Raw genomic sequence first — 12996 nt, forward strand, 5'->3', positions numbered from 1 at the left:
AATATATATATATATATATATATATATATATATATATAGGCTATTTTCATGCTTATATACTTATTCTACATATTCGGTATATACATATTTCATAATGGAAGCTTCAGAGAATCTATAAAGTGTATATATCTTTGATCAGCGTGGAAGACTGAATTGATTAAGCCATGTGTGTTCATGTGTCCGTCTGTGTGATGTTTATTGTTGGCGCTCTCCTGGTCGCAAAAATGAAAAAATCGATTTCATATTTGATCAAACATTCCTCAAATGATATATTACCTGTCTAAAAATGGATCAATTCTAAAGTGGATATGGTAGACACCGCCATCAGGTGGATAAATGTTTTTTGATAAATACTTTCGATACAGGTATCAAAAACGAAAGGAGTTGAGGATTAGAATACGATAGTGTTTTAGTTATAACTTAACTACGGTAGACTTCTAATACATAAAAAGTCTTGGGACGTTTAGAAAGAAGTGATTTCTTAAACCTTAAGATCTGAAGGTTGACCAAGCGTTCACGCGGCGAGTATACGAAATATAACTTTCTTACTTGTTATTAATATAATTAATTTAGCCGAACAAGTAAATTATAAGACAAAAGTCTTAAAGTACCAGCACCTAAGGCTATTTGGCTTCATTGAAAACTCCAGCGCACTTGAGATTCGAACTCACGACCATTAAGTTGTTAGCTAAGATTCTTCGCCTTCGGTCACTCAGGTAACGTAGGATATTTCACAGTTTACTTTTAGAAATAGATTTAAGTATTGTTTGGAAAAACTAGCTACGTGACAATTGGAACCATATACGGCTCATATATGTATATAATTTCTACAATGAAAGGGAAAAAATTCAAGATTTATAGAAAATATTATCAGTGACTGATGAGCGGAGGGTATTAACAATATTATTAACAATAGTTAGTGCCAACCTTTTGCAAATTTTTTACTAAAAATATATATATATATATATATATATATATATTATTTAAGCAATATTTTGGCAGTTGTTCAAAATGCCATTTCATAAAAAGAAAGCGACGTTTATAATTTATTAAGGGGTGACTCTTTAAATATGAAGCGCTCTAAGATCGCAGGCTTTGTAAAGCTAAGCTATCAACCCTAATGCCTCCTTCGTTTTTTTTTTCTTTTTCTTTTGTAGACATTTAAAGGGCATTAGCAAGAAAAAGAACTTGAGAAAAAACAGTTAACCGCAATTAATTGTTGATATAAGCTTTCCTTGCTTGAGAGCACATTACAGGCCTTCAAATGTCATTACCGTATGGTCATTTACATTCCATGTATTTATGTACGCAAGGTGTTCACATTTGTCGCCTTACTCAGACAATATAAAAAAAGTTTCACAAAAAAAAAAAACTCATCAATGAACTGTTGTTCTAAGAAGAAGCTGTGACATATTTAACGCGTCAAAATTCTATTAAAGCTATCAATAAACATTATGAGAAGATATCGGAAATAAGTCAAGCTATCAGTAGAAACCATTTGCTGCTAACTATAGGGACGAGATTAGGTTGTGCCAAACAACCGAATGAAGAGGGAGATCGATTTGTAAATATCTCTTATATGCCTTATCATCACTGGCAGCTACAACTGGTTTCAAACGAAGACTTATAATCTACAGAATATCTCTCTATAAGCACTTTGCTCGATTGGAAAAAGCGGCAAATAAATTTGCAAAAGAAAAAGCCTAGTTTTAGATATTTTGTTTCGGAGCGAAGCTATACCTACGACAAATGCAGTAAATTTGGCTTGTTAATGTTTCAATGGATGACTTTGCTGTTAATTCACGAGCAGATCTTTTCGCACAATTTGCCCCACATTTTTCGGCTTAAGTGAAAATTCTCACATATTATTTCATTGTGTCATTAGATAGTTCAAAAGACGTCTTGAGATCGCAGCGATATTTTCGTTTAATCTTGTCGAACTTGTTCCAGGCTTGGACTTGATAAGAACTCTTTCTTTCTTCAAACTCTTTTACATCATAAAGCCACTTACTAGGATTCCTTAGATAGTTTTTAGCTCCTTGTGAGATCGTAGTGATGTTTTCAGTTGCTCTGATCAAATGTCTCCCTTTCTTCAAACTTTTTCACCAAGAAATATCTTATGACGACTCTTCTATTTCTATCTAAAAAGTCATAAAACTCAGTGTTGATAAGCAATTAAGTGCAGCAATCAGCTGATCTTTCAATTCGTTTGGGCTTGATCCTGTCTGTAGAAAATGATCTTTCTGTAAAGTCGTTAACTAGCGTAAAGTGCGCTTACACGGCTCCATGCTTATTAAACGCATAACGCTTACCAATCGTGCATACATCTTTCAAGTTGTGGGCACTCTTTCTCCGCTTCTTTCTCCCTGACCAACACCATGCTCATGTATGCGCGTAGAAGCTATCGACTGAACGACGAGAAAAGCTCTTTCCTGCTATAAATAATGCACCAATATTTCAAACTAAACTTTCACACTACATCATCTTAATCAGGAATAGAGAATGGCAATGGACTTAATTGATCTTGTAGCACCTTGTAGCCTATATTTATGTATCTGTCTGTTATATATGCTCATCGCTTCGAATTATTTCACTATATTTGTACTCAAAACCTTGCGAACTCCAAAGGCGGTTGTAATTCATTCTGGGACTCTAGGAGTACTCCGGCAGCTTACTTGCTGAAGCTTGATCTGTTAACTGTGGCCTCCCGTTTCATAGGTCTCGCATCGCATATGGAACTATACAGTGGACGTCCAGATAAAAGCAACAGTGATAATCGTCAATCCGCCAGTTGAAGTCCCATCCAACTGCATTGGAAAAAAGCATTAATCTACAAGAAGACGTATAATGTATGATGAGACCCTAAAGCCAAAACTATAAATCATTTAGTTTGCAAACCTTATTTTGAATTTTCCTCGTTCATCTTCGAAAAACTAATCATTTTCATATGAAATTTCCATTTACAGAGATACGCCATCAACAATTTCGTTTAAATATGTCGCGCGATTATGAGCTCTACAATGTGGCTCAAGATGATCCTCAACTTATAGCATTCCTGCGTGAGATACACATGCGCAAATACCCTCTGCATCCATTTAAAACGCATACAGATGAAACTAGTGGCAGTGGCGTTGGTGGTGCTCATGTCCTGGTTGGCATCGATCAACATTTGAATTTTAGTGCTCATCCCAATGAGTTGACACCAAAAATGGCCTATTTTGTGGCAAATTTGCTAAACGGTAAAGCCAACGGCGCCGTTATACAATCGCTAACAGGCACTTTAGGGCATTTAATGACAGCCCCCTGGCTCTCGGAGACTTTAAATTGGGCGGCGTTGATAATTGAGCCGGAGCCCCGACGTTATTTTACCCTTCGTAAGCAAAATGCTTTAAGACCACGTGTACAAGTCGTTCATGCGTGCGTTTCACCCAATTCCTATCCCAAAGAGGTAAGTGTATCGAGAAATAATTGCTTATTTATAATAGTTTCGTTTTAATATTTCTTTTTTATTCATTTTTAATTTTTTTTTTTTTTTTTTTTTTTTGGTTTTATTAGGTTACTATTCATAACGAAGAATCTGAAGTGCGAATTAACAGTCTTCTCGATGAAGAGACATCATGGTTCAATTCGCGTGTCAAATGCTTTCCTCTATACACTATAATGTTGGCTTCGAGTCGTGTCGAATACGATTTGCTTAGCTTGGGTGTGCATGGTCATGAGCTGGAGGTAAGTTGTTAAGTAAATTAAAATTAAGTCTAAGCATATACTTTATTGCATTTTTAGCTACAGCCTGAAACATTGCATGTAATACAAATTAAATATGTATTTTATTTTTATTGAACGAAAATGAAAGTTGCATTTTTTTAACACGATGTATATGAATAAATTCAAAAAAAAAAAAAATGAAATAATAAAAGAATATTTTTTTTGTTTGTTTATTTTTATTTTTTTGTTTTAGATTTTACAAACTCTACCCTTTGATAAAGTGAAAATTGAAGTGATATCCATACATTTGTTGGAAGATCAGGAGGATGTTAGTAAATATATGACTACGCTTAGCAAATTCCTCCAAACAAAATCTTATAGATTATTGGATAAATTTGGACGCAATTACTTCTATCAACGACAAACCACTACAAATCGAACGAGGAAAAAAGATACGTTGGTGCTGAAAACCCCTTGAAGAAACTTTTCGCACACCTCCCCCTTTCTTTTCTAATTTTTTGTTTCTTGTTTTTTGTGTTTTTTTTTTTTTTTTTTGTTTTATTTTTATTTTCATATTTTTGATTTTCATTTGTATAACAATTAAAAACGAAAAAGAAACATTTATATAAACTTTTTGTATGTTAGCTCAGTCAGTGTCGTATATATGCATACATATATACATATATGTAAAATTTCATAAATGAAATTTATTTATGAGTATAAAAAAGAAAGTAGTTTTGTTAAGTACTTTTTCTCTGGCTTTGAAAACGGAAAAGCCAGTCTCTTGATGCGGTGTAAAGGAAAACGAAACCTTTAGTGTCTGTTGAGTTTATGTAATATTTTCATTTTCTTATTATCACAAATTTAATTACCCCTGGGATATATGAAACACAACGATGCTTTATAGTAATAAATATATATTTAATTTACGAATATATTATAAAAAAACCGAGTGTACACAAACGAAATTTAATTAAATTATTGAAAACGAAAGAACAAAAAAAAAAGAAAAAAAAAAAAGAAAAAGGAAAGAAGAAGTGAAACCTATAGTAGAAGGCTTAATTATAAATTATTTAAAATGTAACACAAAAATATAAAAATTTAAATTCAAAATAATAACTATATAAAATCAATCAATAAATTGACTAAAGATACTTTAAAAACATTTCATAAATATCGTATAGATAAGGAATATAAAATTTAAAATATATTTCGAAAATTTTCTATCGTACGTCTAATCTACAGCTATTTTGTTAAATCAAAAATTCAAAATTAACGAGAATTGGAATAATTATTCGATTCGAAACATTCGATAAGCACAGCATTATTTCGTCACGAAAACATTAAACGACTAAAACTAATTAAATGTAATTTTTCGGTTTTGTAAATCGTGTATACCTAACATTTTCTAAATAAATTCTTTTTGTACAAGTTTTCCGCAATAACTTCAAAATGCAAGCAAAAGCAGAAAAAACGTTAAAGTTGATTATTTTGCAAGGAAGAAATTGAAATAAGCCTATGTAAGTCAGTCTACTTGTACATGCTTGTACATTCTTCTGGTCAAGTCATGTTGAAGTAAGGGATATCCTCTGACATATTAACATATCCCAAAATTCTTTCAATATATGAGCGCCTTCCCCTAGCTTCAATTTGGGACAATAGTTTTCTAGAAATTCTTATAATTAATTCTTTAAACACTTTAATAAAAGTTCATTAGAAAATTCTGTAAACCTCTTATTGTCGCAATGTGCTTCAGCTGGATTTTGAAAAACTTAAAAACAAGTAACGATGAATAAGAAATTTTTGTTTTGTTCCTTGTTGTTGCTGTTGTTGTCTGAGATTTGACACTGAAGAAAATATTAGTTACGCTTTTTATAAAAAAAAAATGTGAACATATTCCACTCCATAGTGTTAAAATACCTATTTTCGTAGTACGAGAAAACTTGACTTGTCCGTTGGACATTGAAAAAACAATTACACATCATATTGTAGTTAAACGTTTTGTTAAATAATTATAATTATTATTAATCACATTTTTTTGTATCTCACACAAGGAGCGACTTTTGTGCTTACTTGCTCTTGAAATTGTAAACAATATTTTATTTTTGATCTATTTGTGAAAAACTTTCAAAACTATTGCTGAACTTAATTTTCTTTATTTTCTTAATAATAATTTTTGGTCTCTTGGAATAAATAATTTCATTATTTTAAAGAATATAAAAAAATTAAAGAATTGATATCGATTGAAAATATGAAAACATTACTAATCCTCGCTGCATTGTTGCTTGCCTTAAACGAATATATTCTAAAAAAAGAACCACACATAACGAAGTCACAAGTTGATCTAAAATATCAGCAATTCGCTTTAGGAACCAGAAAGCACCCAAACACAAAGTCTAAATTTCAATCTACGCAACAGTTGAAATGTAACTTTTAAGAGTTGTATAAAGAAAAGGAAAAATAAATAAAATAAAATTAAACAAAGAAACAAAAATTATCATAGTATGCTTAATAATAAATAAATTTACTGTCAACACATAATATTTTTAATGTATAATGAAAGTATTTAATTTATACTCATTATTACTATTTTTTTTCCTTTTTTTTTTTTTTCTAATTTATATAAATTAATTGTAAGTTAACATATATGTAAATTAGCATTTTCCTTTTCATCATCTATTTTCTTTTTCTGCTTAATTAAAAAAGAATTGTAATATTTGTTTAAATATTTTTGTTATAAGGCGACTGTGTATTATTAATAGTAATTGAAAATTTCAAAAAAACAAAAAAATTAACTTAACATAACATACATAAGCGAACACTTACACTTACACTTACAAACTCAATCTAGTTTAATTTATCGATTTACTTTCCTCTTTCTTCTTTATCATAAGTTATTTAATCAAAACGTTTTCTTTTCTTTTCTTGTTTTTTAATACATTTCTGGCATTTTTCTTTCTTTTTTTTTTGTCTCCTCCTTAGGTTTAGCTATTATAGTCAAATAAACACTTGCAGACATAAACATATAAACACAAATACATACACACACACATACACACACAAACAAACAGACATGATTTAACAATTGTAAACAAGTGAAATAGTAACAAACATGAAAACAATTTAAGATTCCAAACATAGAAAAGAAGAAAAAATATAATATATTAAAAAAAAAAAAAAAAAAAAATTTAAGAAACGCTTTTTATTTTTTTCAAATCAGAAGCTTTTCCTTTTTGTTATGTTTTAAGCCGTCCATAGTTAATAAAAAGAAGAAACAATTAACCAAACACTACCAAAAATTTAAAATGAGTAGAGAGTAAAAAGAAAAAAAAACAAAACAAAAACGCACTGTTACTGACAGACTTGATAAATGAATTTAAAATGAAAAAAAAAAAAAAAACAATATTTAAAATTTAAAAGTTGACAAATATATAAAATATTACGATATACAAGTTAAATCACAAAAAGAAATTGTGAGCGTTTTTTTATTTCAAGCATGGAAGCCACGATATACAACAAAGGTGCAAAATATAAGTTAATTGCGATTAACGGGAGAATATTTGGATTTTGTTGATATTTTTTCCTTATCTTTCATATTTTTTCGCCTTTAAATACCTAGCGCTAACGGGCAAGGGTCATTAAGTTTTTTGTCCCATAATATATATTCTCTGTAATAATTTTATTAGTAATTCATAGAATCTTGACAAAATTCATCACCCGACCCATAAAAAAAAAGCACCAGCAATACTTTAATAGCAACAGCAATAAAGGAGAGGAAACCATAACAAACAAAAAGGCAATGAATGATTTCGTTAGATAACTAGACTTTCATATTTGACGTAGGTCGACATTTACGTAGATTTACGTACATTTAAAGTAGATTACATTTCCATTTTTAACAGAAAATTGTTATTAATTTCTTCGTTCTTTTTGTTCATGGCAAGGCGTTGCCATTTATTGAAAGCATCTCTGTTCTCTCTCTCTCTATTCTCAAGACATGGATCCTTTTTCTATAAAACTTGTAAAGGAAATAACAACTAACGGTTGTTTGCGAGAGAAATCAAAGACATTTTTACGAGTGCACAAAATATAAATCAAGTGAAAAATTGTCCCAAAATCGAAAAATTTCTTTAAAAAAAATAGAAAACGATGACAATAATCGTAAAAAGAAGAGCAATAAATAATAAAGCAATAATAATATTAACGGCAATAACAATAGCAACAACAATAGCAGAAGCGAAATATATCGTCAATAGCGGCGGTAAGAGGAAGATTAGAAATAGACAATAAGAATAGTTACGATAACATTTCTATTCATTTCCAAAAGATTGATTCTTTTTAAAGTGATTTAGAAAATACAAGCTTCACCTGCGTGGGGTTGTCTGATCATAAAAGGCATTATTATATCTAAGAAAGGTTATACCCCAGTTTGCCTATCGCAAATAATGCAACTAGTCGTCAAATAATCGCAGTCTTTTGTGTTTGTTTTTCAAGCTTGCTTCATCCGAAAACAATCGAATATTACCAGCCCAAAAAGTGATTGTATCGTACGATAAACTGTCTTTTTTTTCTGACTGGACATCAAACCCTCAAATCACTTTGAAATCGCACTTCCTTAATCTGATACATGCTTTGTAAATCATACCCTGTGTCTCTGGGGGAAGCACAGAAAAAAGCAAGCCTTCGCTAAATCTTGTTCAGGTCAAAAAATTATGATAGATATTTGGAATTAAATATTTGGATTAATTATATTTGGACCTTTTCAATATAAAAATAGATTATGACATTAAATGAATAATATTGTCTTGCAATTTTTTAGAAGGTGCATACAACAAAGTATGATCACATGTTTTTTGTTGTAGCAAAAGTAGGTCTAGGTGCACTAAGATGCATGTAAGAGCATATGTTTATACCGTACCGCTACGAAATTTCAAGCAACAGTAGATGTAAAAGATGTAAAATTATGAACATTGGCGCTTGCAGTAATTCAGTTTGTATTGATTTTTTGATTATAAACTCGAAGCAGTTAGTATGCTGTATTTTATCGAACGATCCTCGAAAATCAAAAATTGACCAAAAAAAACAATCTCTACAGACCCACGCACTATTGCAAATTAGGTGACAACGAAAATTTGTAACTGATGACTGGCGAAATGGGCGGTTTGGATAAATTAGAGCATCTTCAGCGACATGCGAATGGGAATATTTACAAAAAAGCTTTCACTATCATTGGTACATGTCTTCGTCCACGAACGCGAAGACAAACTACCTCAGCAAGAAATTAACGCAACTTTGGAGTATAATGCTAATTAGTCGAAAGCTGCTTTTATTTAGAAATTATAGAGCAGAAATATAAAACAACTAATTCACTATCCCAAGAGGTTAAAAAGTAAAAGAAAACATATTCATCCACCAATTACTATTCGGAAAATAATTTTACCTTGGAAACTTAATTTTACATGACATTTTTTTCACAATTGCATTGTTTATTATTGCTGTTAAGTTGCTGCCTTTTGAGCGTCCTTTGTTGATTCGTGTGGTTAGTTCTACTACTTTTTTTGATCATTTTTACTACGTTTTGCAAGTAGTGCAAAGCAAATTCATAATAATAAGCCTAAAGAAATTGAAAAAATTACCGAAATAAGCAAAGACAACATAATTGACGTAAATACCGGTCTGTTATTTAACAGAATTGAATCCCTTTTGTCGGTAAAGTTGGGCATTTAACATAGCTGATTGGCGTTAACATTTAACAGATTATGAGAAACAAATGCCGACGGCAATCGGCATTTTGCAATGAATTTTAACAGAATACAGGAAACCTAAAGCTGGCGGCTTTGCAAATTAAACTTGTTAGTTGGGCACTCAACCATTTTTGGCAGTTTTTTTATTTATTATAAGCGACTCTGTGCCTTGCCTTTCAACAGGGAATTTAGCGAGGCCGTTGTTTAAAAATTATGACGGTTTAATTCTAAGCTAACTTGTGAAATAAAATAAATTAAGAAATTTTATAATCGCGAATTTTATCAGACTTTGTAGAATCGAAAGGCAGTTTACGTTACAATCTTAATATTTTGTTTACTAGCTTGTATCTAAAGGAATACCAAATTTTATAGCGTGGATTTTATTTTGTCAAAAATATTGAAAGTGCTTAGAGAAGTGGTTTACCTGAATGCTCGTGTTGCTTCTTTGCTTTGCTTGACGATAGCAATAGTAGATCGAAGAGACAAATCGATTTGGAGAATTGTTATTGGGAATTAAAAAAAAACATATCCTCTAGTCATAGTTCGGACCAGATTATATGTATAAGCAAGCGGTCATTAGGTTCGGCGAAAATTAATTTCATTTTCTTAATATACATTACAAAACTGATTATTGAAGTAAACACACGGACGAGAACTCTATTAAACGCTGTTTGCAAAAACTAAGTGAAATGAATTATTTTCCTATTTATTTATTGAATTGTTATCTACTTACTTACATATCTTGCGTTATTAGTGTAATTAAATTAATTGTAGGGAGATTGCTGCTTTAACCATTAATCGACTTGTAAACTGCTCGACTTTTAACTTAACATTAAATAATTACATGAGAACTTTTTCTTAAAATTATGACATTGTGTGAACGAAAGGAATAGAAGTGAAACACTTAAACACTTAAGTTGCTTGGTAGTTACTGCTGGATTAAATCGAGTTCAGAATGATTTCAATTTCTAATTTAAGCTCATACATACAAGCCGTAGCGATACAAATAACCTTGAACATAAAATTTACAGTGCTTTCGCTCTATATCCCACCTTTGCAATCGTTTTCTCAGCAAGAACTCTACATCTCATACCAAATTATCAGCGCTCTGTCTAATTCAAGTAAAAAGAAATTACTGGACCTATATAATGCACACCATTGTTGCACTGCACTGTTATCTCGGCATTACGATACGTATTCTTTTGCTTTACTTAATAGCTTTTATGCATAAGAAATTAAGAAAAACAACATCGACCTTTAGCAAACTCTATATAGAAAAAAATTGAAATTAATTGAAATTGTCCGTCCCAATTGATTAATCAATTTTCTCCAACGCAAAAGAATTATGTGAACGCCTTGGTGAAGTAATTTTTTGGCATATTTCAAATGTTAACGGTAAGGTAGAGGCAAAAAGATAATAGATAATAAATAATGTATCTATCACAACCAACAGCCCGACAGTCAACATGAAATGCTTGCGGAGTGGCGCTGCTACATTTGGGAAAACATTAGTAATTTTGTGAACATGTTCAAAAGACGTCTGGAGACTGGAATTTCAAAAACGTGAAGGCATTGAAGGAATTAACTAACTGCGTAGCAGAAAGCAATTTTAAAAAAGAGCATAATTTCGAGTTTACTACTATGACGGATATAGCGCGAGCGCATCATTCAGGAACAATGTGAATGGCGGCACAGTAGACATTTTTCGCATTGTGACGCACTTCTGTGAAGAAAGGGAAGAATTTATGTAAACAAGCCAAAGTTACGTGTGATACTGTATGTGTCTATCAATTCGCTCGAGATTTTGGCATTTTGCAAAGGCAAGAATCAAAAAGTATCAGCTAAGAGCAAATCCATGCAAAAGCACCATAGTATTGCTCTAATGTGTCTAAAAGATAATTCGGGGATTCCATTATAAGGGGAGACCTAGAATATGTTTGAGCAAGTGTCTTCACAGAATGTCAAGGGCGTTGGGTTCTCTAATAAAATAAGGCGCCGTACGAAACTACATCGATCTGATAGGTGTATTATTAGTTATGTTGTGCAATTATTATTTTTACCTTTTCTTTTCATTTTTGCAAAATATTCTTCCCACTCTTTCGGGACAAGAGGAAATCAATCCATACGATGTTGCTCGTCAGTCTTGTGGCTGTGTTTCACTTACGTTGAAACATTCACTCTCCGCTTCCAAGATGAAGTCAAATTGCTGTCAGACGAATAATCTTATGTTATATTCTCTCGTCATTAGTTTTATAATTTTCGCGTAAAGCGTCGAAATCCAACTTGCGCTCGAGCGCGGTTGCGAAGCCACTGGTTCACGTACATTTTCATTATTCGCACGTCAATCAAATGCCGCAACGCACAGACGGAGACTGTATCGAGAGAAGACCAAACAGGTCGGTATAGTTCAAGTAATTTTGGAATAGGCTTGTGTGCACCAGATCTCTGCCGGAATCATTCGCCGCCTTATCGAATCACTGACAAATGAAATTTGAAGCAAAAATTTGAGCAAAAATTTTAATCTCTGTATGGACTTACATGGGTTTCAGTGCCTTTCCGAAAATGGATAAATAAAAATTGAAAATTTGTCCTCATCAGGACATCAGACTGTCTTACGTTTATACGGAAGCGTTTTCACCGAAGCGAAGCGAATACAACTGAAAGAATTGGCTCTGTTTACCCACGCTTTATAGTGCGACATTATGGCTGATTGTGAAAGTTTAACGGTGGTCGTCAAATGGTCCAAATAAATTCCGATTTGAAACTGGCGCTGACGAATGCTGCAAAAACCGCTAACTATTTATTATACCCTGCAGATGACTGAACGGTAACGGAACTTAAATCCTTACTCGCCAAAATTAGATTTTTTCCTGAATGTGTGTGTATGTGTGTGAAACGATTTTCTTTTAATCGCTTCGCTTTCACTCCATATGTGTTCGTTTCCTTTGAATGCGATTAAAGAAAAATATCTCTGCGACACGTCTCTTTCCCATTAACGTGAATGAATGAATGAAGTCCATAAAAATTTTAATTCTGCCGATAAAATTCTTTTCACGCTTTGTTTTGTCGGGTGTTTTTCAAAAATATTCCTTTCATCACCTACTGAGATTTGTGTTCACTCAAAACTCACAACTGGATGTGCATTGCGACGTATATGATTTGAGGCTGAAAAGATTTCGGGTTTACTTTTCACATTTTATTTTGTTTGCCTTTTGCATTTAAATTATGCAGGATACCGAGGCTCTGAAAGGCCCTCTCTGTATATTTAACGCTTAGCGATGTCGGTGAGATCACGAGCAGAATTTTCCATTAGCTAAGCAATTAATTACACTTTTACTAGAACACTAAATAGATAAACCCTGTAGGTAACGTTCAAAAACGCATAGCAAAGATGCGAGTTCAAAGCATACGTTGTAATAATGTGAAATGAAGGCGTAGAATCTTCAACATCGATTAACTTGCACATCATCACGACTGCCATCTTAGATCGCAGTTGCAATTTGATTGGATTTTCTAAATTTTATCTACGTTAGCTTAATCTATTGAT

At 32.0% G+C, this 12996-nt stretch overlaps 1 protein-coding gene across 3 annotated transcripts in view; it reads left to right on the forward strand.

Moving 5' to 3' along the window:
* Nucleotides 1-4685, forward strand: part of LOC119632769 (protein Star) — a 60723-nt gene extending 56038 nt beyond the window's left edge. For all 3 annotated transcript variants that reach the window (XM_038025835.1, XM_038025836.1, XM_038025837.1), the window contains exons 3-5: nucleotides 2967-3448; nucleotides 3556-3726; nucleotides 3959-4685. In XM_038025835.1, the coding sequence (XP_037881763.1) occupies nucleotides 2967-3448; nucleotides 3556-3726; nucleotides 3959-4183 (878 nt within the window). In that variant the 3' untranslated portion in view covers nucleotides 4184-4685. The remainder of the gene's footprint in view (nucleotides 1-2966; nucleotides 3449-3555; nucleotides 3727-3958) is intronic.
* Nucleotides 4686-12996: the final 8311 nt, after the last annotated feature.

The sequence above is a fragment of the Glossina fuscipes genome, unplaced genomic scaffold (genome assembly GCF_014805625.2).
Source record: "Glossina fuscipes isolate IAEA_lab_2018 unplaced genomic scaffold, Yale_Gfus_2 2, whole genome shotgun sequence".
NCBI classification, from domain to species: domain Eukaryota; kingdom Metazoa; phylum Arthropoda; class Insecta; order Diptera; family Glossinidae; genus Glossina; species Glossina fuscipes.